Raw genomic sequence first — 26,349 nt, forward strand, 5'->3', positions numbered from 1 at the left:
CTAAAGGTGGAGATCCCACAGCCCCTCCCAGAGTACAGAACAGGCAGCCTGGTCCAGTGCTGCTCTATCCTCCATGTGAATGGATTTTGTTCTTCAAAACAAAACCAGAATTTCCCAAGCCTCAATCTACTGCCCCTTGTGTGTAACAGCACAATTGTATTTGTCGTAGGCAGCATTTGTAATGTAGCATTTGTAATAGAGGAGGCAATGGGCAAGGTATAGGGAAAAATAACCAAAACCACTTTGATCATTTAGTATTAAGGAAGTTTCCGTTTTTAATGTCAACATAAGAGAGATTTTTTTTTTTTTTTGAGGGAGCATGGGCTATTTTGTCTCTACAATACTTATCAAGCAAACAGTTAGAAAAATAACTTATAATTTTCTAATAAACTTCCAGTGCTTGTTAGTCTTCATCCAGTATCCATTTTACATTGATACAGATTTCTTGAAGGTGCAAAAATTGCAGTTATATCAAATTGAGTTCTTTATCACTAAGGTTCTTCTGATAGTCAAGGGTTTTTTCATCACTGTCTTTAGAAACACTTTTGACGTCTCCATCTGGAAAGATCAAGATGTTCTTCGGGAGTATATGAGTTATTGTTTTGTGTGCCTTGGTCTGTATAAAACTGTACACTTCCAAGCTTTTGTATCTCATTACACAGGAAACAGAAGTTGGATGCAGCACACACATGAAAAGCAGCACAAATGGAGTGTAATGTTATGCACATAATCCATAGAAAAGCCATGCATATTTTCTAGTTACCACATAAACAGCAGATTTAGTTGCTATTGGCCATGAACCAGTAGATTAATGGTTAACCAGAAGACATTGTTTGATGACATCCATAGGGTTTTGCTCCTTTGCAAGGCACTATTGTTAAAAGTGAAATTTAAAAAAGAACCAGAAGCCCTTAGTGTACCCACACCTTTTAAAATGATGTTTGTGTCTCTTCAGCTGGCTCAAAGCCCAGGTTTCTTTTTCCCTCTTCAGCATAAGGGTTCATCTCTTCATGATTTGATCCTGCTTCCCCTCTGCTTTCTCTTGCTCTCCTGTAACGAAAATTCATTTATATTAGAAGGTCCCTGTTCTGTTCCAAGTCCTTCTGGATCCCCAGAATCCCTGACTGCAAATAATACTGCGGTTAACTGGAGATATGTATATAAAAGAAATCGAGCTAGGTTTAAGAAGAACTGTTGTAAATCTGCTATGTTCTTAGTAACCTTGTTAGTGGAGGGACACAGAAAACCCGCCAAGCTATACTTGTTAATGCAGTAATATTTAAGGAAAATGTCATTACTAAACAGCCTACAATCAGATTAAAGAAAACTGCAGGTGCTAGTGAATGTGGGCAACTCTGCTGTTGCAGAAGGCACCATGATCCCATCAGGACATCCCCTCCTCCCTGGCAGCAGCCACTCTGCAGCTCCCTGTGGCCAAAGCAATGGTTACACTGATGGTGATGGGGAAATTGCATTAAGCTGCCAAAGCTGTCCTGTACTCAGAGACAGGGAGATGAACCTTTAGCTACCACTGTTGATGGGAAAGGGATAACAGGCTTTCATTCCTTAACTTGCTTTAGCCTAACTGAAGCCTAAACTGTAAAAAAATCCTGATTGTTCAATTATAGGGACATGTCCCAGTAGTCATGACCACAGTGTCCAAAACTATTACTCACTTTTTGCGATCTCTCAGCCCAGTGACGATCAAGGCAATAGCTCCAACGACAACCAGACCAATGACCACCCCAAATACAATTAACCAGATGGTTACTGGTGGTTCATAAGGGGCAGCCAGGGTTGGAAGGATTCCCACAAACTCCAGGGTACTGTCATCGAGTCTGAAAGCCTCGTTCATTCGTCCTCGAGACAAACTGCCAGCAAATACAAGTTCAAAGGTTTTCACACATTTATTGAAAGGAACAGTTTTCAGTTTTTTATAAATCTTCAGCATGGCAAGCTTCCCCTGAACACCTCAGTTAAAAGGCAGCAAAGGAGGTACTGCTAAACCCATTTTCCTTCTGGCATGTGAGTAACAACCATAGAAACTTAAACCCTTAACCTATTGTAGCTTAATTGACGTGTTCAGACATTGCATGGACTCTTAAACTCAGTCTTAACATTTATTAAATGAACTTGCTGATCTCCTTCTCTCTTTTTATTTTGCCCTTCATTCTCTTTACCATTTCCTGTCTATTGAAAAGTTTCTTATTTATAAGAATAATACCACATAAAACCACAGCTTTGACATCTTACCTGTTTCCCTCCTACAATCTTAAACAATTTAGATTAGTGTGTTTCTCCCTGCCCTAAAACCCCTTTTCCTGGTGTATCATCTGTGCCTTGTTTTTCCTTAAACTTCCACATCTGCTACTGAGTGCTAACCCAAGAGTCACTTTCACAGCCATATTCTTGTCCCTTAGTTCACCAATGTATCTCACTGCTCCTTCAACCCCATCTCAGGTTGATGCTGCTTTTAGATTTGTGCCCTCTTCATTTCCCACTGCACTTTACCCATGATCTTCTGCAGAGTTGCAGTTTTACTTATCATTTTTATAGCAATGACTTAGAGTGGTGCCACACCATGCTATAAAAGAGCTGTTTATTGACCTGTAAGTGGGAACTAGTTCCTGCTCTGACCTCTTCTATATAATCAAATACATCTGGCTGTCTTTCTAGTACACCATTATTCTGGACTCCTTGTTAAAAATAATTCTTGCACTGAACTTTTCAAAAATGAGAGGAAGAACACACGTGTGCATGCACACATCATTACTGTATTCTGTATTTCAGGATATAAAATAGTTCCTGTCAAAGTTTGAGCAATTAGGTTGGCTGGCAAGGTCTGATGCAAATGAGATGTGTTTTGGCAACACCCTGGAGCATTTTACTTTGGTTGTTATCCAAGACACCATCTGATAGATGGACTATTTTCTTTCTGCCATAACGGTTTTCATCCTAGTAGCTCTCATCCCACTATTTTCATTTTAACTGCAGAATTTACTTTTTTGTCACTGCTTCTGCCTCAGCTAATTTAAGCACTGCTTTCCCTTCCAGCCTTCCATCTGGCTGGTTGGTTGGTTGGTCGGGTTTTTTTTTCCCAGAAAGCAAAATCTCACCTGATGGCACCTTCCACGTCAGCTTTGGGCACAATATCACTGATATTACCTGGCATGCTGACAGTAATGTAGAAGGAGATCCTTTTTGTCAATTCCCCAACATGAATGTCTGTAACGCTGAAGGAGAAAGAGAAGAAAAAGGTTATTTTCATTGTTGAGATGACATTAAGCTTTAAATTCAAGCCAGTGAACAGTTGTTTGATTGACAATGCCAGAGGTTTAGCTTACACTGGGGGCATAGTGAAATGAGCTGGGAAGTGAAATCTGTTTTCCTGCCAGAATCCCTTTTTCTATGTGCTAATTTGTAACTTGAGCTGAGAGAGTGTCCCTCAGACCTAAGACAAGTCTTGGTGTAATTTTCCATAGCACATAATCACTTGCAGAACAGGGAGTGTCTGGGTTTATCTCATGAATGAGGTGATGTATGAAGTACAAAGTGGAAAAAAATAGTTTTCTTCCTTATTTTTCTAGAGTAGATTCTAGATATTACATTACTGTAGTTCTATAAAGTAATATCTAATAGCTTTAGTAGATAGCTTCAGGACATTATTGAAGATACTTAATCAAAAGAGTTGTTTTTCTTACCAAAATCACTTTCAGGTGAAAGATTTTATGCTTGTAACTGAATCTAGATAAGATTAATAAGCCTGTATCAAATTCTAGTGCTTTATAGTCAACATGTTTATCTTTCCTTAGCCCCAAACCTCTTGGATATTCAGTATGATATACATACATTGCTAGAAATGTTTATTCCTAATCAGTCTACTTTCCCTGATATTTCTATATGTGTGTTTGGCACAAACTGTAAAAGTTCATTTCCATCACTGATAAGCTGCAGGAGACAAAGCCTTCTTACCTCTCCTTAGCACATTATTCCTAAACTTCAGGCTCTTGAGGGAAAAGATCTCACATACCCAAGCTGTCATCTTGCCTTTTTGCAGACAATGTTTGACATTGTTTCTGCCACCTCACATTTGACAGGAAGCACAATTAATCCCACCAGTTCCTGCCATTAGCTGAGCAGGAGCAAGGCAGGCAGAGCTGCCACAATGAGGCAAGCCACTCACTCGAAGGCAACTTTCTGCTTCTTCTTCTCTGCAAAGTATTTCCTCATGGCATAGGCAACAGATGACTTGAACAAGAAGAGCTCGCTTTCATCCCATTCATACTGCAAAACAGCACAAGAGAAATTCCTCAGAGATGCCAAGAAATCAGGGACATTAAGAAATCCTTCTAAAAAGAAAGAGCAGCTGTGATGCTTGGCATGCACTTCAGTATTATTTATTTGTGCCGTGATAGCACATCAGAAACCAACCCAAACCCTTTAGGTCTGTTAATCTGGGCACTGTGCAGGAGAATAACCAAGGAGGCATCCCTGCTGCCAGACATCATGCTGTCCCTCTGCAATCTCTGGCACCTTTATATGGGGCTGCTGAAGATGCTGCAGTCCCAGCACACCTCCCTGCCTTACAGGAAGAAGAGGCATCAGCAAGGCTATTCCTACTAAACATTGTACATCCTCTTTGAGTTTTAAAGATTTCATGATTTAGGTCTTGTTCAATCATATAATTTTATTTGCAGAGCTGTTCTGTTAAGGAGGAGAACCTTTTTGGTAGAGCTTTTGTGTGAAAGTGGCTAATATATTTGCTTGAGCTCAGATTTTTGTTCGTGGTCTGTTTTGCATCAATACATCAAAAAACTCTTTGCATCAATACTTCTGCAGCAGCACACATTTGGGGTTTTTCCCCCTGGAGAATAGATAGGTGATATTAAAAACAATGTATTGCCTGTGTGCAGGCTTCTCCTGGCCTGCCTTATGAGTCCAAAGTTATTTGCAGTGGAAGACAAAAACAGCTTCTCTGGGCAGGACCAAGAGCTGTACAGGGGGCAAAAACCACCACAGGAGGTGAGAAAGCAGCCTGGTCTGTTGTGAGATAGCATGTGTGCACAAAGGGAAAATCCCCAGCTGAACTCTGTGGCAATATCTTTTTATTCCACTCAGGCATAGATTTGATTGTGTTTATGGTACCTGGGCAGGAAGGTCCATAAATGCTGTCAGTGACAGAAAGTCAGCTCCTGACTTTCTTGAGCATTATTCAGGAAGGTGTGGTAGAAGTCAGCTCTGTTTTAACAGGCTTTATAAAACCTAGCTACATTTTCCAGATGTGTCCACCTCTTGACACTGATGTAAAATGAGAGAGATGTATAAATATCTATGAGGAAGACAGGGATAGACAGGGATAGACTGTTTAGCTGGGTCTCTTGCAATAGCACAAGGAGTAATAGTTTTAGACTAAAAGAGAATTGATTTAGATTAGTTACTAGGAAGAAATTCTTTACTGTGGTGAGGCATTGGAGCAGGTTGCCCAGAGAGGTGGTGGATACTCAGTTTCCAGAAACATTCAAGGTCAGGCTGGGTGAGGCTTACAGCAACTTGACCTAGCGGAAGATGTCCTTTCTCATTGCAGCTGGGTTGGGCTAGCTGATCTCTAAAGGTCCCTCACAACCTAAAGAGTTCTGATTCTATTAATAAAGGGCAGGAGGGGCAGAAAGAACGCACTGCTGCCAGCCCATTCAGGACCAGTCCCAGGCAAGGCACAGCTACCCAAAGCCAGGGCAATCAGAGCAGTGCCCAGGGCACTTGGAGGGCAGGGGCTGTGCCAGCCCTGGCTGTTCCCACCAGGAAAGGCTGAGGCTGAGTTCCCTGTGAAAGGCAGATGTTCCCAGCTTTCTCCTGCTGGCATAGCCCTGCACTGAAGCTCCTCTTGTTACTGCTGCTGCCTCCAGCAGCTGGCACTGTTCACTTCCACAGCTCACAGCTATGGTTGGGGTTTCTCAATTTTCTATTTATGCCCAACATCTTTAGGCTTGCAGTGCTGCTCTTTTATTATTATCATTTTTACCAGGATCTAATTGAGCTTGATTCCTCTACTGATGCTTTCTGTACTTTGCACGTTAACTTTTTAATCGTTTATTCATTTTTCTAACTTATGTCTTTTCAGTCTAATGTATTCTAATTACCACTGTGCCTCTCAATTGCCTTTATAAATACTATTACTGGCTGTGTGGAGGGGAAGTACCTGGCTGGTTTCTGATCTGTGTTTGAGTTGTTATTACCCACATGGCTTCCCCAGGCAGCCCCCCCCCCCACACTGTGCCTTACAGAAGCTGCTTTGCTTTCAGAGAGAAATGAACTCTGCCAGGCACCTCTGCTCTGTTACAGTGTGTTCACTCTGAGAGCCCGTATGTGATTTGAAAGACAGTGTAAGTGTGGCCTCTGATTCAAAAAGGATTTTTCATTGTCAAATACATCTAAATGCCTGCAGGCTGACAGCTCTCCATTCTCTAACACCGTCTCGTGTGACAGTCCTTTACAATGTGATCACACATATGGCATTGACCTGGTAGAGAATTTTGAATTAATCTTTGGAGAGGGGTCTGGTTTTCAAGTGGCAGTCAGGGGCTGGCACTCCTGGAACCATTTACTTTAAATGTGACAGACCCCAAGGCATTCAGTGGGGATCTTGTGGCAGTTTCCCTTGTGCAGGCACTTCCATAAAGCCCCAGCTGAAGGAAAGCTGTGGATGTTTCAGCCCCATCAGCTGCTCCGGTGATCCAGCAATGCTGCAGCTGCAGCTCTAATCTCATCAGCCTGAGAACAATTAGCAGGGTAATTGCGGCAGAGCACGCTCTGCTACAGCTGGCACTGAGCCCATCCAGAGTCTGGATGCTTAATTTGCCACAACTGGGGGCTATTGAACCATCCCTGCTGGGGCTGAGACACAGCCTGTGTGAGCTGCAGCTCCCTGGCCCCCAGCACAGCTGTACCTGAGCCCAGAGCAGCAATCCTTCTCTACCTGAACCCCAGAGCAGCAATCCTTCCCTGCCTGAGCCCAGAGCAGCAATCCTTCCCTACCTGAACCCCAGAGCAGCAATCCTTCCCTGCCTGAGCCCCAGAGCAGGAGCCTTTCCCTGCCTGAGCCCCAGAGCAGCAATCCTTCCCTGCCTGAGCCCCAGAGTAGGAACATTTCCCTGCCTGAGCCCAGAGCAGCAATCCTTCCCTGCCTGCTCTCTCCAGAGCAGCAATCCTTCCCTGCCTGAGCCCCAGAGCAGGAATATTTCCCTGCCTGAGCCCAGAGCAGCAATCCTTCCCTGCCTGAGCCCCAGAGCAGCAATCCTTCCCTGCCTGCTCTCTCCAGAGCAGCAATCCTTCCCTGCCTGAGCCCAGAGCAGCAATCCTTCCCTACCTGAACCCCAGAGCAGCAATCCTTCCCTGCCTGAGCCCCAGAGCAGCAATCCTTCTCTACCTGAACCCCAGAGCAGCAATCCTTCCCTGCCTGAGCCCAGAGCAGCAATCCTTCCCTGCCTGAACCCCAGAGCAGCAATCCTTCCCTGCCTGAGCCCCAGAGCAGGAGCCTTTCCCTGCCTGAGCCCCAGAGCAGGAATATTTCCCTGCCTGAGCCCAGAGCAGCAATCCTTCCCTGCCTGCTCTCTCCAGAGCCAGCGAGCACAAATGCAAAACTGTTTGCTGATATATTGAGTGCTTTGTGCTGTTAGGTCAGAGCAAAGCAACTCAAAATACACCTTAAATGAACAATGCCCAGAGCTTCTGGGCACTGTGAGCCGTGCAAAGCACCCAAAACACATCACTGTGTGTAGCTGGGCTGAGATTGTGCCTGAGATTCCCCCTGCCTTTTCTCTATGCCAGCTCACACATGTACCACTGCCTGCTGCTGCCATACCAGCATTCAGCTCCACAAAAGGCACATTTGTGGGGAGGCAGAAAGCAACCAAACAGAAAAGGTTTCTTGCAAGTCAGTGAACTGGTGATGTGAACTGGTTTTGAGAGGAAAATGTATGGCTTGCTCTTCAGAGCTTAGGAACCTACTGTCCATGCAATAATTCAAATTAAGTAATCTGTATGAGATTGTTTTACAGCTGCTCAATTGCACAACAAAAGACTATGATGGCTAAAGGCAGGCATAAAAATGATATTAAGCTAAACATTAACCATAATGACTAATAAACGTGTTGTAATATGGAACCTTTTTATGCTGTTGGTATCAGTTTTGAATTGTATCTAACTCGACTAGGCAGTCTAGGAAGCAATAAAACTCCAGTGGGGCTTGCGTGTGAGAGAGTGATAGAAGCAAGAGCATCAATTCATGAAAAATGGGCCCGTGCTTTGTGTCCTTGCTAGTGCAATAGGCTCCAACACGCAGCTCTAAATGGCCTGCCTGATGACACACTCATTCTTGCAAAATTACTAATGTCCTGCAAGGTGAAAATGGCTATTACCACGAATGAAGTGTCTGCACTTAAACCTTCTACACTGCCTCCATGAGATTAGCATAAAGAGGAAGAGTTAGAATAAGGAGTAAATTTGCAGCCTGGGTTAAGCAGATGGGCTAAGCCAATGCTCTGTTTAAAATCGTAAAAGCCATCTTCAGCTTTGATGAGATTTTTTTCATTGCTGTAATACATTTTATTGGACCAGCTGGTATAATTGGGCAGAGCAGACAAGCTCTTGGGAATGAAAGCCCTTCGCCTCATCTGAAACAGAAGCAGCTGCACTGCACTGTCCCCTGCAATCTCAATAACAAAGCTGTCTCTGCATCAGGGTTGGAGGGCAGGGAGGCAGCTGAACACATCAGGGCCTGGAAATATTACTGTACACAGCCAAACAAAAATCTATGGAGAAATGCTAACAGATGTGTTTTAGTTTGAAATCAAGAGCATTTAAGGACAGAGAGTGGGATCCACCACCCTGCTTTTAAATGTGAAGTCAGCTGCTCTAATAACTTTTGAAGGCAGCCACCATAGCCACGATAATGGCAATTAGAAGAAATTAGGTAGAAGCTTTAAGTGGAGACATCAGCAAATCTGGGGAAAATATTCATGTACACAGGTTCCTCAATGTTAGCCCTCCAGGTCTATTCTGCAGGAGGAGGAAAATCATGATTGGTATCTCTACAGAATGACTCACCTAGCTGAGATGCCTTTTCTTAAATGGGTGGGCTCGCTCAGAAATTCCTCCACTAATTTTAGAGGCAGCCTTGACCACAAACTTAGACAAGACACCTTATATGTGATGACCGTCCAGCTGAGCTGATGCCACCCTTCAGACACAAAGATCAGCCATGCCCTGACTCATTTTCTGAGCCATCACACACCACCTCTGTTGCCCAAGCAGTAAGGAGGGTGCCACAGCACAGACACACTCACCGCCTTGTCCCCCAGAGCTGACTTCAGGCTGATGCGCACTTTGATGGCATTGCTGGAATCTGGTTTAGAAAGAAACAAGGGCCATGTTAGAGCTGCTGCAACAGAAAGTCTGCTCCTGGGAAATGCTGAGGTGGCTAAAGCTTCCTTACAGGCTCCTCTGCTCCCCTTGGAGAGCGTGGTGGGACTGATTTTGTTTCCCTTCCGTCACCTCTACTGCAAACACACTGATCTGAGCTGTCAGTTCCCAAGTCTGGTTTTGTTTCAGATTGAAGGAAAATTCCTCTCTCCCATCACTGGGAATGAGCAGCTTAGATGCTGGTGCCTGGTTAGGTGAATCCCACTATCAGACTGGCACAGGGCTGTAAGAGTTACAATGCTCTCTAGTGCCAGCAATGATTACACAAATATAACCTGTCTGGTTCATCACTCACTGTCACAATGAGCTGAAAAATGCATTTTTCTACAGTCTCCTCCTTTTCCTCCCCTTGAGCTCCCCTCTTTGACTAACATGTCAGCAAACCCATAGCAGTGATATTTTTGTACTGGTTTGCCCCTACACCTAGCCCCCTGGACAGCTCTGCAGTACAGGCACACTGCTCTCAGGAAAGTGCCACACAAGACCAAGCTTCTGAATCTTTCTCCTTCTGTAGAGCCATCCCACACTCTGGGGGCTGTCATCATGAAAAAAAAGACACCTCAATTTCTGAGGACTGGGTGAGGCTCTGACAAACACACATGCTGACTTCTTCAGCTCTGGCCATGAGGAAGCCAGCTGGTTTTCCTGTCAGTAAAACTTACAGCTCAGTGTTTATTTCCCATAACCCTGCTTTTTTAGGGAGAATAGCCTCCAACAGCTACAAGAGAGAGGCACTTTGCTAACCCAGGGTTGTGAAGAATAACTCATGTCCTTGAATCACCCTCAAGCCATACATACATGGTGTCCAGTCTGTTTTCCAGCCAATGAATCTTCCAGAATTGTTTTTTTTCAGCCACTCATATAAAGGTTCAAAGTAGTGGAGCAGGGGGGCTGCATTCATGTATTTCTCTCCTGTTATACTTTCCAGTGCTTGAGTCCAGGGCTTGGATCTCCCCAATTCCAGCAATTCTCTGTATATGTGGAACAAGAAGTAATATGTTATTGCCATGCTCCATCTAGATGAGAAAAACACTCTGTGATCAGTACAAAGGTGTTCTTCTTTCTGCTTCTGAATCTACTCCTTGCTCCCACTACTCCTATTAATAAAATATTTTATTCCCACAAACAAATAATTAAACCTTTGATGTTTAGAACCTTAATGTACATAAATTTAGTCAACTTGTCAAAATGAATTGAGCAGGTATAGGCTAAATTTCCAAGGTAGGCTTATTCTTGATACAAAATCATTTACTCCAGAAGCTTTGTTACACTCTGATTTATTACATGTGAGAAATTTGCTTTGTTACCTGAGCTTCTGCCCAGCTGCAGTGGAGTTGGTAATGTCACATTTGTGAAGAGGGCCAACATGGTTGGCTGCCTTGCAAAGTGCCTCCTGAAACTGGAACTGATAGATGGTGCGGGTGTAATACCTAAAGGAAGGGCAAGGAAAAGGGAGGCACAGGTTTCATTAGCTGTCTGTCAAGGAAACCTGCAAGCCTTTGGCCTTTGTAAAGCTCTGCTGCATCAGCTGTCACTCCTGCCTGGGAGACTGCACTGCAAGGACAGAGGCCAGCTGATACTTACAGGCTAGGCTAACGCAAATCTAGCAAAATGCCAAGATCAAGTGGACTAGAAGAGCCCCAAATCTGTTTGTTGCCACATAAATCAGAAGAGAGTAAGGTTTTTAAGGTTCAGCTCTCTGCTCTGAGCCCTCTAAAATGAGGCGGCTGGGACACAGGGGACATCCAGGGCTGCATGACATGGCCCAAATGACATGGGGAACACTGATCCCTCAGGAGGCAAACACCTCATACAGAAGTGCTCCTGCAGGTTTGATGGCAGCATGAAACTTTCCTGTTCAGTAAAAAGGTCAGCAGCCTCCTCACTGCTCAGAGATTATTGTGGAACAACCCCTGACGTGCAGAGAAACTCCCAGTGAAATCAGCAACCTTCAGTCTGGGCTTTAAACAAAATAAGATTGGGTCCTGTGACTATCCAGCAGATGTTTTAGGTAGCTGGGGCTTGTTCTGTAGACAAAACTTGAGTCATGAATTAAACACTGCCTTACCTTATGAAGGAGTAGTCATTGGCCACGTGAAACAGCGCGGCAGGGTCGCAGTAGGTTTCATCGTGAGGGACTGGCTCCACAACACCAACTATGGCTCTCCTGGAGAAGAAGGAATAACACAGGGCTTCTGTTTATAGACAATAAGCAGAGGTAATCTGGCTCAGCTTTTCTTCTGTTTTGTCTGATACATATGGACACCTCTCCCTTGCAAACAGAAGAATTCCATACAGCTCCCAGTAACACCAAGAGTTCTGCTCCACAGCTGGAGACCACAGAGAGGAAGCTGTTAGGAAACTCATAATGCAAGGAAGGGACTTGTATGATGGCAAGATGTGCAGGGATCAATTAATGGTGTGAAATAATCTCCAAGACATGAGATTCACATGCCACAACCATCTCATACCCTGGGCCATCCTAAGTTTAGAGACCTGTATTTCATTCCTGGCAAGGGCATGCAGAGACTAGGCAACCCAAAAAGGTAGATGGTCTCCTGTGCCACTGTGCTGGAGATAAGATTTCTCTTTATTTTCCTCTCCTGAGACTGTGTTTCCTGAGAAACAAACCCATGCCTTGAGTTCTGAAAATGGTAACAAGCTTCCATGGAAATATTTTTCATAAACCTGTATTTAAAGCAGAGAGCTTTGCAGTGCCACTGCAACAGATGTGATAAGCTTCCCTAAACAATTTGTCATTCTCTATTTCTCTGACATCTCTGCTATTTTTGAATATATTGAAGCTGATTGATTTTTACAGTGGGTCAGGAGGCTTGCATATATCAACTTTTATTATAGATTCTGTTTGCTGATGGAGGCTTGCTGTTCATGTTCGTGTTAGAGTTCAGGCTCCATTTTCAGCGTGGGGCTTGTTTGGTTTCTTTGCATTTTTTTTTGCCCTCATATTAAAACCAACCTGGGAAATTACAAACTCCAGTCTGAATCACATTTCTTTTTAATCTTGTGCTCCAAGGTGCTGAAAATAGACCGATTGATGGGCACAATCTGAAAAAGCACTTCTGGCTGTTACTTGCCAAGGGAACTGTATTTTCTGTACCAAGAAAGGTGATATCTTGGTACACAAGGAAGGAAAGATTCAGTCTGAAATCTTTCAGACAATTTGCCTCCAAAAAAGCACCACACAGTCTGAAGGAAAGTGGGCTCAGATACTTGGTGAATTGAGATCTGCACGTTTCTCTGGCAAGTACAATGTACCTCACTTTCCACTTGTCCTTAAGGATGTGGGGAGCAAACCAGAGCACAATGAGGCCAGTGAGACTTAGAGAAGGGCTGTACTTTGGCTGTGAAGGTTTCTTGGGGAATGTGCCAGGCAGACAGCAATGCTGATCTGGAACAGGCCATGCAAAGGCCACGGGCTGTCTTTATCAGGAAGCTGACATGAGGCATTATGAGACATTGTCTGCACCACAGTTGGGTATTTCTATCTAGCACTCTATTGGTATTTACAGAAAAACCCAGAGACACAGATCCCTATGGGGGAACAAACACCTCAGTATGTTAACTAGGGTTGAGTTTGCAGGTTCATATGAAAAAAAAAAATCCCCTTTGTTTCTCAAACTTACTTCATCTCCCACCACCGTTTGGTCCATTCCTGCTTTGTAATCTCACCCCGAAACACCATCCACCTCCACTTCTCCAGCATGTAAGTAAAAGGCATTGTTCCAACAATGGTTAGTGCTTGTTTGAGCAGAAAGTTGATTTCAGTTTCTGAAGAGAGAAGCAGTTAAGGTAATGGTTATGGTAGCAATTAGTATCTGTTTGGATGGTTGTTTCCTCTAACAGCTCATGCTTACATCTTGTTTGAATTACAGATTTTCACTAAGGAAAAAGTGGAAAGAAGAATCCTACTGAAAAAAACACAAGATCATTTAGGAATTGTAAATTTTTTGTTTCTTTCCCACAAATTCTTAAATAACCTAGTCCTTTGACATTTACATTTAGTTACTGAGAACCTCTCCAGTCTCTGAGGAATTCTGAGCTGAAGACATCTCAAAATGTATTAAAAGTGCATCTTCATCCATCTAAGGCAGTGCTCAGAAGCCAGGTGAACTATATATACATTATAATGAGGGCCTACCTATGTTGTCACTGAATATACGCTTAAGTGGGAGATGCAAATCTCAAGGTTTCAGTTTCATTTGAAGTACTAAATACATATATTGATAGAGATATGTATGGATTCATGCAATAGAGATTGAAAAGAGTTTTGGAGACTCATCTAAATGAACTATGAAGATTTAAGGATGAGTTGTTCAGTATTGAAGGTAGTGAAGTCCTAGCTACTTCTTTTTAAATTATATAACAGCACTGTAAAGCAGTGATCCTTGCTTCACAATGCAGTTTGGGAAAAAATAGTATTTCTGGTAAATTAGAGGAGTAAGAAGCCTGTCAGTTGATTGCTGAGTTTGCAGGCACGATCTTGTGCTACAAAATAAGGCCAGAAAGTGCTTTCACATAAATGCATAATATTACTGCATTTATTTACCTTCATCATCTTGGAAAGTTGGCTCTAGCAGATCAAGGGATTTCAGGTGCTGGGGCGTGGCTGCAGAGAGTGACATAATTTCCCCCACAGCTTCGTGGAAGCCCTCGTTGGCCCCGCTCCTCAGCAGGTAGGGCTGCACTGCGTAGGACATATCGTACTCGATGTGCCCCATCTCGTGGTGTGCTGTCAGGAAGTCATCCATGGTCACTTTGGTGCACATCTTGATCCTACACAGCAGAATAAAGTGTCTGTGCTTAGACAGAGAGTGGCCCAGAGAAAGGCTAGCTGAGCCCTGTGTGCCACAGCCATGGGGCAAAGCCCCTCCACACTTTGCAAATGCCCTTTGCAAAACTCGGGCAGCTACATCCTGGTATGCAGTGCAAATCCTCCTGCTACAGCAATACTTCTGGGGAAGTCAGCAAAACACCTTCAGCCACCTTGAAATTGTCCAGGGAATAAGAGAAAACTGCTGTTTTGTGAAAACAGCTGTTCCCTAAAACCTGGCAATAAACTCACTGTATGTGTGGGAGTGAGTAACCACCAGTCTTAGTAACACAGTAATGTATGAAACCCTGTGTGTTGGTGACTCCTGCTACTTCATCCTCGTGTAGGGTTTACTAAAGGAATGTCTTCCAAAGAGGGTTTCCTTTCATCTTCCCTAGACTGCTGAGGTGGAACACTGATGTGTTTCACTAAGGCTCTGCTGTGCACCAGCTTCTTTCCCTGGGTAACTGTGGGGGCTGCAAGAGGGGTCAGAATTTCTGTGAGAAGTATTCATTGTGTGGGAACTTGCTGTCCCACTTCTTTCCCAAGTATGGAAGAGACTGATGGATTTCCATGAAACTGGATAACTCTGCTGAAGACAGATATTGGACTGTCAGGAGATTTTCCCTTGCTACCCAGGGACCCGCTGCCATTGCTGCAAAATGCGCAATTGTCCATAAATATCACTGGTATCCACCTGCATTTCTGCTTATCCCTTAAGCCCCAGAACATAGCCATTATTTCTCCAATTCATAAAAATATTAGTCACTTTTCAGCTAAAATTTGAGAGTAGATCTATGAGTAAGTTTGAGTAGATCTTCACAGGAAAAGTTATACAGAAAGGTTTACAGTCCCACAGGATCCCTGCTCTCTTGTCTTCTTTCCCCCTCTTTTCAGCCAGAAAAAAAATAAAGGAGAAATTATAACTTAAGACAGCATGATGCACCTGTAGTGAAGATATGTTTGTTCTAGGAGGCAGTACAAGAAGGGGTCATGGCAATTCCAGTACCTGTAATCGTTTTTGCCCAGGTCCCATGCTGTAGGATGGCAAACAACCTTCCTGCCATCGGTCGGCTCTATGAGCATGGAGTTATTCCAGAAGCCCTCAGTCATGCTATGAAGGCCAATGGAAACAAAGAAGGCCTCAGCAGATTTGAATATTTTAATTTCATCCCATTTCTGAAAGAGACAATGCCACCATTAACCTCTGCTTCTGCATGCAGCCTGTTTCCCAATGCTCTGCTTGATGCAGGGCAGCTGACTTAAAATATTTCCCAGGAGCTTCCCACCTGCACCTGGCCTATCAAGAGCAAGTCAGTAGTGCCTGCCTTTGGCACTTCTGTGAATTCTGCTGGGAACTTGAATTGTGTTTTCCCTGCAAACAAAATAGGTTTCTGCACCCAGAGGTTCGGCAGATAGCACCTGACCCAGGCTAGAGAAGTTCTCAATAAAAGATAAAGTAAGATAAAAAATGCATTCCTGTACATCAGATCTGTGATCTGACCCTTCAGTCACTTCATTCAACCTGGGGACAACACATTTGAGGAAGTGGAGCTACATTCCCAGCAGATGAGCATAAGAGACTTCAGCCAGAACCATAAAACCTGGCAAATGTATCTCTGGGAGCTGCTTATCAGATTAGGAGTGCATGGTTGTGTTCAGGATAATTTTGCCATTCAGCAGTTTTATTGTTCTACCCAGCAGGAGCTCTGCATTTACTGAAATGAGCTCCCACAGAGACCTGGGTGGCAAACAGCTCGTTTGGATGAAAATCCCAAATGGGACACACCCACCAACAAGAATGAGCCCTCCCACTGCTCAAAGGTTTTGTAAATAATGCTTCCCTTCTTGCAGTGGTACTTCAACAGACACAAATTTATGACTGCAAGTGGGTCAGTAGTGTAAAACAGAGGTGAGACTAATGCAGACTTGCGCAAACTGCTAAGGAATCAAATTCAACTACTCCTTCTCTTACCAGCATAACATTTTCATGGAGTGCTGCCTACGAGAGGAGAGTAGATTTCAGTTGAATAATTGCATTTCAGAAATCAAATTCCATCTAGTTCCAACAAATTCCCTTTAGTTTAAAAAAGGATAAGGCTTTTCCAAGACTACAGGGAATTATCTTCACCCATGTTCTTGGTCTGGTAAAGGTGGTGTCACAGCTGTTATCTCTACAGATCCCAAACACAGACCTTATGCTGCTATGCAGTTATCAAAAGATAACAGCCAGCATTTCAGTTTCTCCAGCTGTATCCAAATAAACAAGGCTGACAAAAATAAAACAAACTGTGATATACAAACTATTTGATTATGGTAATGACTGGCAAAGGTCATATTTGATACCAGTCCGCTCCAGGAGTCCTGAAATATTTATAAGTACAAAATATAACTCTTAATGGATAAGAGTCTCTGAGGAAAATAGACTTGGAGACAAGATTAAGGGGGTCAAAGAGCGTAGAGGAAAACAGAGAACAGCCAAGGGTACAGTGAGAAATGCATAAATGCTTAAAAGTGAACAGCAAAAAAACGATGGGAAAAGAAACACTGTTGGCAGTGTGTCTGCCTGAGGGCAGCCATGGATTTCTAGAGAGCAGCTGATATGTGGTACATAATTTTTATGTATGTATGTAATTTTTATACCTTCTAGATTTCTTACATAATGCATATTGCATAAAGGCATGTCTTACCTTTTCAACCATTGCAGAAGTTACATCGATGTTTGGTTTGGCTGGATAGGGAACAGTCAAGGCATACAGATTTGTCCAGAATCTACCCCACATATCACCTTCAGAAAAAGAGAGAAACAAAGAAAAACTTTAAATTATTTATTATGTATTGCTCAAAGGTGCCAGACAAGTCTATAAATTGTGCAGTGTCAAAAATAGGGACTCCTATTCATCTAATCAGGCCTGATCCAGATGTGTAGGGGAACAGTTCTAGAAGGTTATGCATAGGAAAAACCCAGATCAAGGATACTTTTATTACCCAATATCAGCAATTCTTGGATAATATGGTTTCAGGACTGATGACATTCCTAAAGGTGTATGAAAACCGAATATCCTTTTCTTAGTCCTCATGATTGTTGTGCCATGTTCAGGTACACAACACTTATGGCAGCTTAAGGCTGCATGATTTGAAAGCCAAGTCATGAAATGTGGGATCTTAGAGTAAAATCTGAAAGGAAAAACAAGTCTCTCTGAAACTCTCATTTCTAAGGAAGACAAGTGCTGCAGAGAGGAGGGAAATGTCCCAGCCAAGTGCCAGAGTTTTGTGCCATGTGAGGTTTGATGAGGATGAGAATACCTGCCCTCCCTTCCTGCTACTACTGCTAAGCACTTGGGTCACCTCTGCTAGGAATTTATCCATTTCTCCTCTACCCTTCTTTTATCTGCAACCTTTTTGTTAATATCTTGATTAAACAGTCAGGTTGTTCTCCACCCATGTGCCTTGTAGGTGACAGTCCTGTGTATAAAGCCAGGCTTGCACGCCATGGATGCATTGACATACCCAGCAAGTGAGCAGGCAGGCCTCCAGTGGAGCTGATGTGCTCAGGGCCATACACTTGCTCCAGCTTGTATCTCACATAGGCATGCAGCTGCTCATACAGAGGTTTTATCTGGAGGCAGAGGAGGAAAAGGAAACCATTTTTATTTTTCACTTAGCTCTATTCCGCTCATTACTCTTAAACAGAGAGCCTTGAAGCTCTCTCTCACAAAAAGCTCCTGGCAGGTAACTGCACCCCAAACCTGCAGCTTAGCTTTGCCCCCTGCCTCAGGACTCAGGCACTGAATCCAGATTCCAGCCACAGAAGTCCTGCTCAGGTATGAGGGAGGGAGCATTGCTGACTTTCGAGCTGGAGTATCAAGGATGCCATCTACCCCATGGAGCTGCAGAGCTCCCTCTTTCCCAGCTTTGGGGACCAAGCTGGTCCTTGAACAGATGCAGAGGTAGAAAAGTCGTGTGTGTCTCCTCACATCTGTTTCTGTTAAACCCACAAAGACTGAGATCAGCCAGTTTAAAGCAGGTTTCATCTTCATTCATAACATCAGCACATGAGCCCATTTCAAAACACAACCCTGCAACTCAGATGAGAGCTCTTCCTGCCTCTACCTGCTCAAATGTCTTCTCCACATCTTCAATCAGCTGGTCACGGCTGTATTTGTAATTTTCTGGAGACGTTGCTTCATAATTTGCTCTCCAGTAGTCTCCGTAGTCAGAATAACCTGTAAAGCACGGATGCATCACATGAGGACCCCACAAGTGGCACTGCTTGGGTCTGCAAAAGTGCAGCTCCCTGCAGATCCCATGCACATCTGCAGCCTTTCCCCAAAGCAAAGCAGCAAAATTCTAGATAGTTTGGGTTTAGCAGAGAGGAAAAAGCCTCCCTGAGGGTGTCCCTCATGAACATGCAGGTATGGGAGATTTCCAAGAAATTCAGAAATTGATGTCATGGTTATCTGCTAGTTAGGGTCATTCAGCCCAGAGATGGAAGTCAAAGGAAATCAGGAATCCTGACTGGAGCTCCTGGGCTATGAGGGACAGCAGCCTCTGCTCGGGCTGGATGCTAGCAGGCTCTCACAGAATGAATAAACTGGTGCACATTGAATATGGGCCCCCCTCTTCCACCAGGACAGATGCAGACACCAGCAGGGAAATTCAGCTCCCACTTCCAGGACATCTTACAGTCCACCCAGCTCCATCAAGCCTGGAGTAAAAATGGCTCCTAGCTGAATCTCTTCCTTAGTGCTACAGAGGAAGGCCATAATGACCATTTCTTAATGTTTGGCTTTTTTCCCTGTCTTACTATTTGGGCCATATTTTCTTATCCAGCTGCAGCCTGACAGTTTTTGCAAAACAAGGAGGATGGGAAAGCAGCTGATACAGCTGCAGTCTGGCCAAGAGACAGAAGCTAGTTCAGAAGTTACCTTAGAAGACCTCAAAAGAAAATCAGAAGGCAGCTGCTACTGTTCCTTGAAAAGAGTTCCATATGATTTGTGTGGAGATTTCAGGCTGGAAGCACAGTTCCCTCAGTACAAAATCCTTTTTGAACACCCAGCTGCACCTGCTGTCCCAGGCCTACCAAACCTGATCATTCCAGCTAGGGAATAATGCTTATAAATGTACTGTGCTGCTGCAAGAAGGTCAAGGCCCATAGGAAAGAGATGTTGCCAAAACTCAGCAACACTCAGAAGCTGTTTAGATGGAGCGTGCTTGTCCATAAATCACAAATGGTGCAGTTCTGGGTGCTATGTAATGAGGGGCACTGATACATTATGGCTTTTGGGAAAAGTGCCAACCAAGAAGGGCACCAACTTGGCCAAAAAGGTGCCTCTTGTTCCAGGCTGGGAAGAACTGGTCAATGGCAGCTGTCTGCATTGCCTCTTACTTTGAGACATGCACACCAAGAGCAAATTATGTGCAAATTATGTATGTGTTTTGAATTCCTGGGAAAATTTGGTATACTGCAGTATATTTACTAGTTTCTGGAAGCCAGAAGGAGAAAATAAAAAGAAACAGAAAGAAAACAAAAATTGACTTACCATTAAGCCTTGCAACCTCATTTTCAAGTTCAACATACTCTTCATATAATGGTCTCATCATTTTGCCAACATCAGCTCTCCAGCCTTCCCAGGCCCACAGTCTCTCATTATAATCAGTGCTGTCAGCCATAATAGCATCCAGACCTGTCAGAACAAAAAAATAGGTGCTAGCCTTTGAAAAAGCAGAATTTTTCTTTCATAACAGGCAAACAAACCAAAGTGAAAGAAATACATGGACAGAGAAAAAAACACTTTGTACTTGATATACTGAAAGTATATAAAGATCCCATTATTTCAGTGCATCCTTTCCTAATTTAAGATTTCCCCCTTGTCTTTAAGAAGCATGGAGCACATCCATAGCCTCATAGACTCATAGTGTCTCAAATGCCCTCTCCACATTAGCTTCCCTTAAGTTGGTAGAATTCTCAGGACTGGCCTCAATGCAACATTAAGTCCAACACCACTGAAGGCAGGGAATAAAAAATAGATTTTCTGTGATGTAGGCAAACCCCAGGTGACAGGCAGGCTGCCAAACAAGCTGAGCAGCCCTCCACAATTTATTTTTTTTTTTGCTGCAAACAGGAGACACTATGTCTCGTGGGCAGAAGGTCCAATGGAAGTGCCTGAACTGCAAGGTGCAATTAAATTATGACTAAGCTTTAGATAGCAGGAAGTATCTGTTGAAATTACAGCCTGTTCTTTTGCAGTCAGAGGCCACCCTTTGGCTTTCTCTTTCTGCACCCTCAGGGTAAAGAACACGGTAGGGCAGTGGTTGGTGTCATACCTGGCTCCAGCACCAAGCACTCCGATGGATTGTTGATTTTACAGACGGTCCCAGTGCTGTAGATGGTACTCATTGTATTGAGCACAGTGCCCAGCTGCAAGTTAGATGCAAGACAGCCTGTTAGAAACCCACTCTGTGCAAAATAACAGCCAATTATGCTAATTCCTTAAAAGCTAGAATCAACACTTCACCCACCAGCTTAATATTTAAGCATATGTTTGAGCTCAGGAGAGATTAATGAAAGAATTTGCCTAAATGCATTACTGAACCAGATCTAGCTGGAAAAGACAGATAATCTCCCAAATATATGATTATAACATACAGGTTCATAATATCCAGTGAGACAGAGCTCTGGATTCAGTGAGCACTGACTGCCATGAGAGAGCTGTCGCTACACAGCAGCAATAAAAACATAAAGTTTATCAATGTGCTTCCAAAAGCATGGACCCACACAGACTCTGCAGGGAGGCTGTGGCTTTGAGTGGCAGCACAAAGGGCCCCTCTGGAAGTGCTGCCAGGCTGACTGCTGCCTGTGGGTGTTCACATCACACTGATGGCATGGATCTGCTTGGACTCCACCACAGAGAAGCCATGGCTCATGCCTTGGGCCAGTTGAAAGGCAAAATGCACCTGAAATAATTCAGCTGCATCTCAGAACCTATGCTACATGGCTTTGTTTTAAATATTTTTTAATATTTCCACATCTTCATGCCTCAAGGATAACATGTACCACTTTTATCTGTCCCTTCAGGACTATGCAAGTTCTCACTTAGAGGTTTAAATCAGAACTCTGAAGAGCTGTAAGTGGGAGGGGTAATTAGTGAGTACCTCTAACTTTACCTCTGTCAGCATTAAAATCAATCAGTGCCCAGGCAAATTTTTGTGCCAGTGAAGAAGACTTGGATATTCCTATGGAACCCCATCAGGCTGTATAAAAAAATCACTTTTCAAACATGAATCAACAACTTCAGCCCCAAAGGCCATTATCTAGGAAATTCTAAATGTCTAAACAAGGAGGATACTGAAGAACATATCTCCTCAACAGAGACAACATTTCCATTAGTGCACTGTTGTGATCCAAAATAAATATTTGTTTGTATGAACTGCCAGCATTCCCACCAACACAATCTGGTTTTCAGAAATGCATCTGATTTGGATCAGACAAGAGATCCAGCCAATCTGCTGCTTCCCTTGCATGGTGATTAGCACTGCTGACCTGAGCAGAGAAATCTCAGGATTCTTCTGTAATTAGGACTGTAGGATCCTGGACTGTAGGTACCCATGACTCAGTGCTATGTTTCAATTTGATCTTCAGCCAAAGGAAAGTAATTTAACTCTCAGGTCTTTGGATATAAATCCCTTTTGAGTCTGCATAGCTGCTCACTCCAATTTCATATATCGTCATTATTCATATATCTGCCTCTTAGGTGAGCTTGTCAGTGCAAATGTCAAATCTCATTATGGTTCTTGTCAAATCTTGCTGGCCTTCCGCAGGTTTCTGTGGAACCCTCCCCATTTTCACCTCCCCAGGGTGCCCAGTGCAATGAAACATTCCTTCTTTTTCCCAGTGTGATAAAGTACCATGTTCAGAGAAAGAAAGACTTCCTCCATCTCCACCTTTTTGACTCATTGAATGGCCTTGTACCCATCTCTTTCTGCTCATTGCCCTAGGTCTGGACTTCATCAAGCACTTACCACATGTCCTTTCTTGGTTTTATGGCTAATCCAGCTATAAGTGCAAGGACTGCTCTGAGGCGTGTTTGAAATTTATTCCATGGCAAAACTGCTGACAGAAGTGGCAACAGCTTCCTAGGCCAGACTAGCCCCAGTCCTGTACTGCTGTGAACACCTAGAACAGGTACACTCCCCTACCATCCACTGCATCATCCCAAAACAAGCACGGTGGTGACAGCACCATGCCCTGGCTCGGGGGTGTTGTGAGAGGCAGCTGAACTCACCCCCCAAAATGATGAACTAGGTTCAACAACTTACTCTGTTATACTTTTCTGGTGATAGCACAGATGATCCTTTTTCCTGGAGAATCTGGATCTGGAGCTTGGTGAGTTCATCCGTGATGCTGTCCACTGGGAATTTGCTGGCATTCCTGGAGGCCTCGTCGTAAAACGCGGCCCACCTGGCGCCCGCCTCGCTCTGCAAGGGGTCACACAACCCTCAGTTAGTCCCTCCAGGGCACTGGAGTGGCCTGATGCACTCAGTGAACAAAAACATCACTTCTGGGAAGAACTTCATTTGTGAAAAACACCCCTGGACTGAGGGCTGAGCACTTAAAGCACCTGGTGAAATGGCCAGAGAGCTTTCTGGCTTTGTTTTATTCACACATCCAGATAGCCATTTTCTTTGGGAACAGCAAAAAGCATGACTGTCTACTCACACCTTGGTTGTTATAATTGATCCAGCATCACTTGGCTGTGTCTCCTGCTATTCTAAATCACGTTTTCTTCCCTTAATGCTTTTCTTCACCCACCTGTGAAGAAATAAGCCAGGGCACAAAGAGATCTGTGACCCAGATGTCAGTCCCCATTTCTGCTGCAGTAGCAGGAACACTCAGCTGCCAAGATAGTGATACTGAGTCTGTTTTTAAGGCAAATATCACTTTCTTCTGAAATGCTGGCAAATAAAAAATTATACTTGGGCAAAGGAGGGTCTAAACTGGTGCCCAAATTGGGTGTGCAAAATCTCAACATTTTGCATGAGATTGCTTTTAACACTTCTGCAATTACAGAGCATGATATGTGAAACCCCCTAATTTCAGTTCACAAAGTAGCAGCATTAGAGCACAGTTCAGAGTTGGGACTGTCTTATTCACCTTTTTCTAATGTGTTTGTACAAAGTTTAACACATCAGCAGCAACTCCAAATGGCAACAAGAACAGTACTAATTAACCTGGGTCCTTGCGAGAGTTTATTTAATTGTGCTTACAGCAGAGCTTCCCAGGTTGTGGACAGGGCACCTGTAACACCCATCTCTGGTGCTGAGGCATCAGGGAACTCCAACGCCATATTGTGCCTGGGGAGCTCTCTCAGGCACCCTCCACCCCTGGCAGACACACAGCAGGACCAACACTCTCTGCAGGGCTGTGCCCAAGTTGTTCAGCCCCATGTGTGACAGGGGCACAGCACCCACTGCTCCAGGCTCCAGCACAGAGGGGTGCTGGCAGGTGTAAACCCATGGTGATCCCAGCCCCACATCTCCTCCATCCTAGCTGCAGGAGGGCAGCCCTCACTGGGAGGCTTTCTGTGACGGTGTTCACAGGGGTCTTAGGATGAAGGAAGAGAAGAGGATCTGACTCCATGTTTCAGAAGGCTTGATTTATTATTCTAGGATATATATTGCATTAAAACTATACTAAAAGAATAGAGGAAAGGATTTCATCTGAAGGCTAGCTAAGAATAGAAAAAGAAAGAATGATAACAAAGGCTTGCGTCTCAGACAGAGAGTTCGAGCCAGCTGACTGTGATTGGCCATTAATTAGAAATAACCAACATGGACCAATCACAGATGCACCTGTTGCATTCCACAGCAGAAGATAACCATTTGTTTACATTTTGTTCCTGAGGCCTCTGAACTTCTCAGGAGGAAAAAATCCTAAGGAAAGGATTTCTCATAAAAGATGTCTGTGACAGCTTTCCAAACTCTCCCCTTCATGGTACACTCCTGACTCTACTCAGCAGCTTGCAGAGCCCAGTGGGAAAGAGCCTGATAAGCACCCAGAGAGGAGCATTGCTGTGCCAGCGTGCTCCTGAGCTCCCTGTCCTGAGCAGGAACAGAGGGGCCTCAGGAGGGGCAGGGCAGAAGAGGGGGCTCGCTGGCCACAAAAGCCAGGGGAAAGCAGTTATCTTGCTGTCTGATATTTCCACAATTAGAGAAATTGGTTGGTAAGTCAGAGGAATAGTTGTAGGGTTTGTGACACAATTTAGAAGGCAAATGGATGTGAAGGAGCCAGAAGGGACAGTATTCATTAACTCTCCTCCAGCAGAACGGGAGGAGGGGAATCAGTGGGTTTATTGCCAGCACTGCTGAAGAGATCAAGAGAGAGAAAAAGTTCTCTCTGAACACTAGACTAATTGGTTTTATTACTGGTATCTCCTCATGTATTTTATTATCATCTCATTAATGCTGAAAATACTATATAGGGCTTTCATTTTATGTATTTGGAAGCATTACAGTTTAAGTGTCTGGTGCCTCAGAAAAAATTCCAGATTGACAATGACTAGTCATTAGGATTTCTTCCAGCAACCAGTCTCCTTGCTTTAATTGAGAAATATGATAATTAAAACATGTTTTAATTAAGTTATATGACCACAAAGTGAAAGACCGGCCATTACGCAAAATAGATGTAGGATGTCCAGCTTCATTTTTATGCTCTGAATTGTTTTCTCTAAGGCTTGAGTTAACTTTAAAAATTGTGATGCTTCAAAACAAAGCAAAACTCAAGGTGGTTTTGTTCATTTTGAAAGGCTTTGAGCTTACAGATACTGAGCTGAGGCTTGGCAGTATCAGTAACCAGCCAGACCATGGCAGGCTGCTCTTGACAAGCTCCTGCTTGAGACCCCCAGGGCTGGGGCAGACAGAGGCTGGTGTTGAGAAGCAAGAACTGTGTTGGAAGACAGCATAAATAAAAGTGCTCTGAGATGGAAATGGACTTTCAAACCAACACACAAGACCACTGTAATAGAACCTCCACTGTTGGCATTTGCTAGTCTGTGATCTCACTTCATTTTTCCTGGTCTAATACCTCCAGGCAATCCACCAACAGCCCTGACCATGAGAAGAGTGATGGGGGCAGGGGGAAATGTCCACCACTGAGTAACTGGTGTGGGCCTATAAATCCATCAGCAAACTTTTAACAGAATGCCTGCATCCAGGAAATACTTGCATACTCGCTGAGAAGTGAAACAACTGCCTGTGTCAGTAAAAAGCCCAGTGCTTGTCTGCTTTTAGGGAAAGTGGGAGACCTGAGCTCATGCGAGTGCAAGGTTCAGATCCTGTTTCCTTGCACCACAGACAGCTTCTACCCCAGGCCCTTGGAGAGGATCTTCACCCTCAGGATATGCCCTCTCCCAGAGGAAAGGGAAATGCTTTGCTCTTGGAAAGGGAAACCCCACAGGGAAACACTACACCAGGAGGCACTGGTGGTGTTGCACTCAGCAGAAGGAAGCATCTCTCTCCATCCAACACAGATTCTCAGGATGAACATGCAGTGCTCCCCTGCCTTTTCCCTCCATTCACTGGAGTGACCTGAAGGGATGGCTAGGGACAGTGCAGCTTCTGGACATCCCTCCGCAGTGCAGGCGCTCCAGGTGCTACCCCAAGGCTGTAGAGCTGGAAGGGGCCCAGGCACATCCAGTGAGCATTGCTACACTAAAGCAAGCTCCTCTACCGTCCCCAAAATGAAGCACAGCTACCAGAGAAGTAACACTCCAATTTCAGACAAGCTTGGCGGAACCAAAACAAACCAGAAAGTGTCAGATTCCTAAGAGAACAGTAAGGATGCAGGAGGGAGCACTCACCATTTTATTGGCATTCTCCTCAGTGATGTTGGTGTTGTAGTTCCATGAGGCAATGGAGTTCTCATAGCTGATATCTTCTGCCCTCCTGTTAAACTCTACTAAAAACGTTTGGGCTTGTTGTGTGACATCCTGAGGGGTCACAACAGCACTCAGGCTGCAAAGAAGCCAGAAGTGAACCAACAT

General features: G+C 44.1%; 1 protein-coding gene across 1 annotated transcript; it reads right to left on the reverse strand.

Annotated features, from left to right (window-relative positions):
- Positions 1 to 929: 929 nt before the first annotated feature.
- ACE2 (angiotensin converting enzyme 2) lies at positions 930 to 26,349 on the reverse strand. Its single transcript, XM_058018447.1, has 18 exons — positions 26,167 to 26,349; positions 22,628 to 22,786; positions 20,636 to 20,729; positions 19,852 to 19,995; positions 18,422 to 18,534; positions 17,819 to 17,927; positions 16,999 to 17,096; positions 15,318 to 15,487; positions 14,045 to 14,271; positions 13,122 to 13,266; positions 11,546 to 11,644; positions 10,785 to 10,907; positions 10,276 to 10,448; positions 9,342 to 9,400; positions 4,184 to 4,284; positions 3,117 to 3,233; positions 1,677 to 1,871; positions 930 to 1,050 (listed from the first exon to the last, which is right to left on the reverse strand). The coding sequence occupies exons 1-18, from the start codon at positions 26,347 to 26,349 to the stop codon at positions 930 to 932; spliced, it is 2,430 nt and encodes an 809-aa protein (XP_057874430.1).

This window comes from Melospiza georgiana, chromosome 2 (assembly GCF_028018845.1).
Source record: "Melospiza georgiana isolate bMelGeo1 chromosome 2, bMelGeo1.pri, whole genome shotgun sequence".
Taxonomy (NCBI): domain Eukaryota; kingdom Metazoa; phylum Chordata; class Aves; order Passeriformes; family Passerellidae; genus Melospiza; species Melospiza georgiana.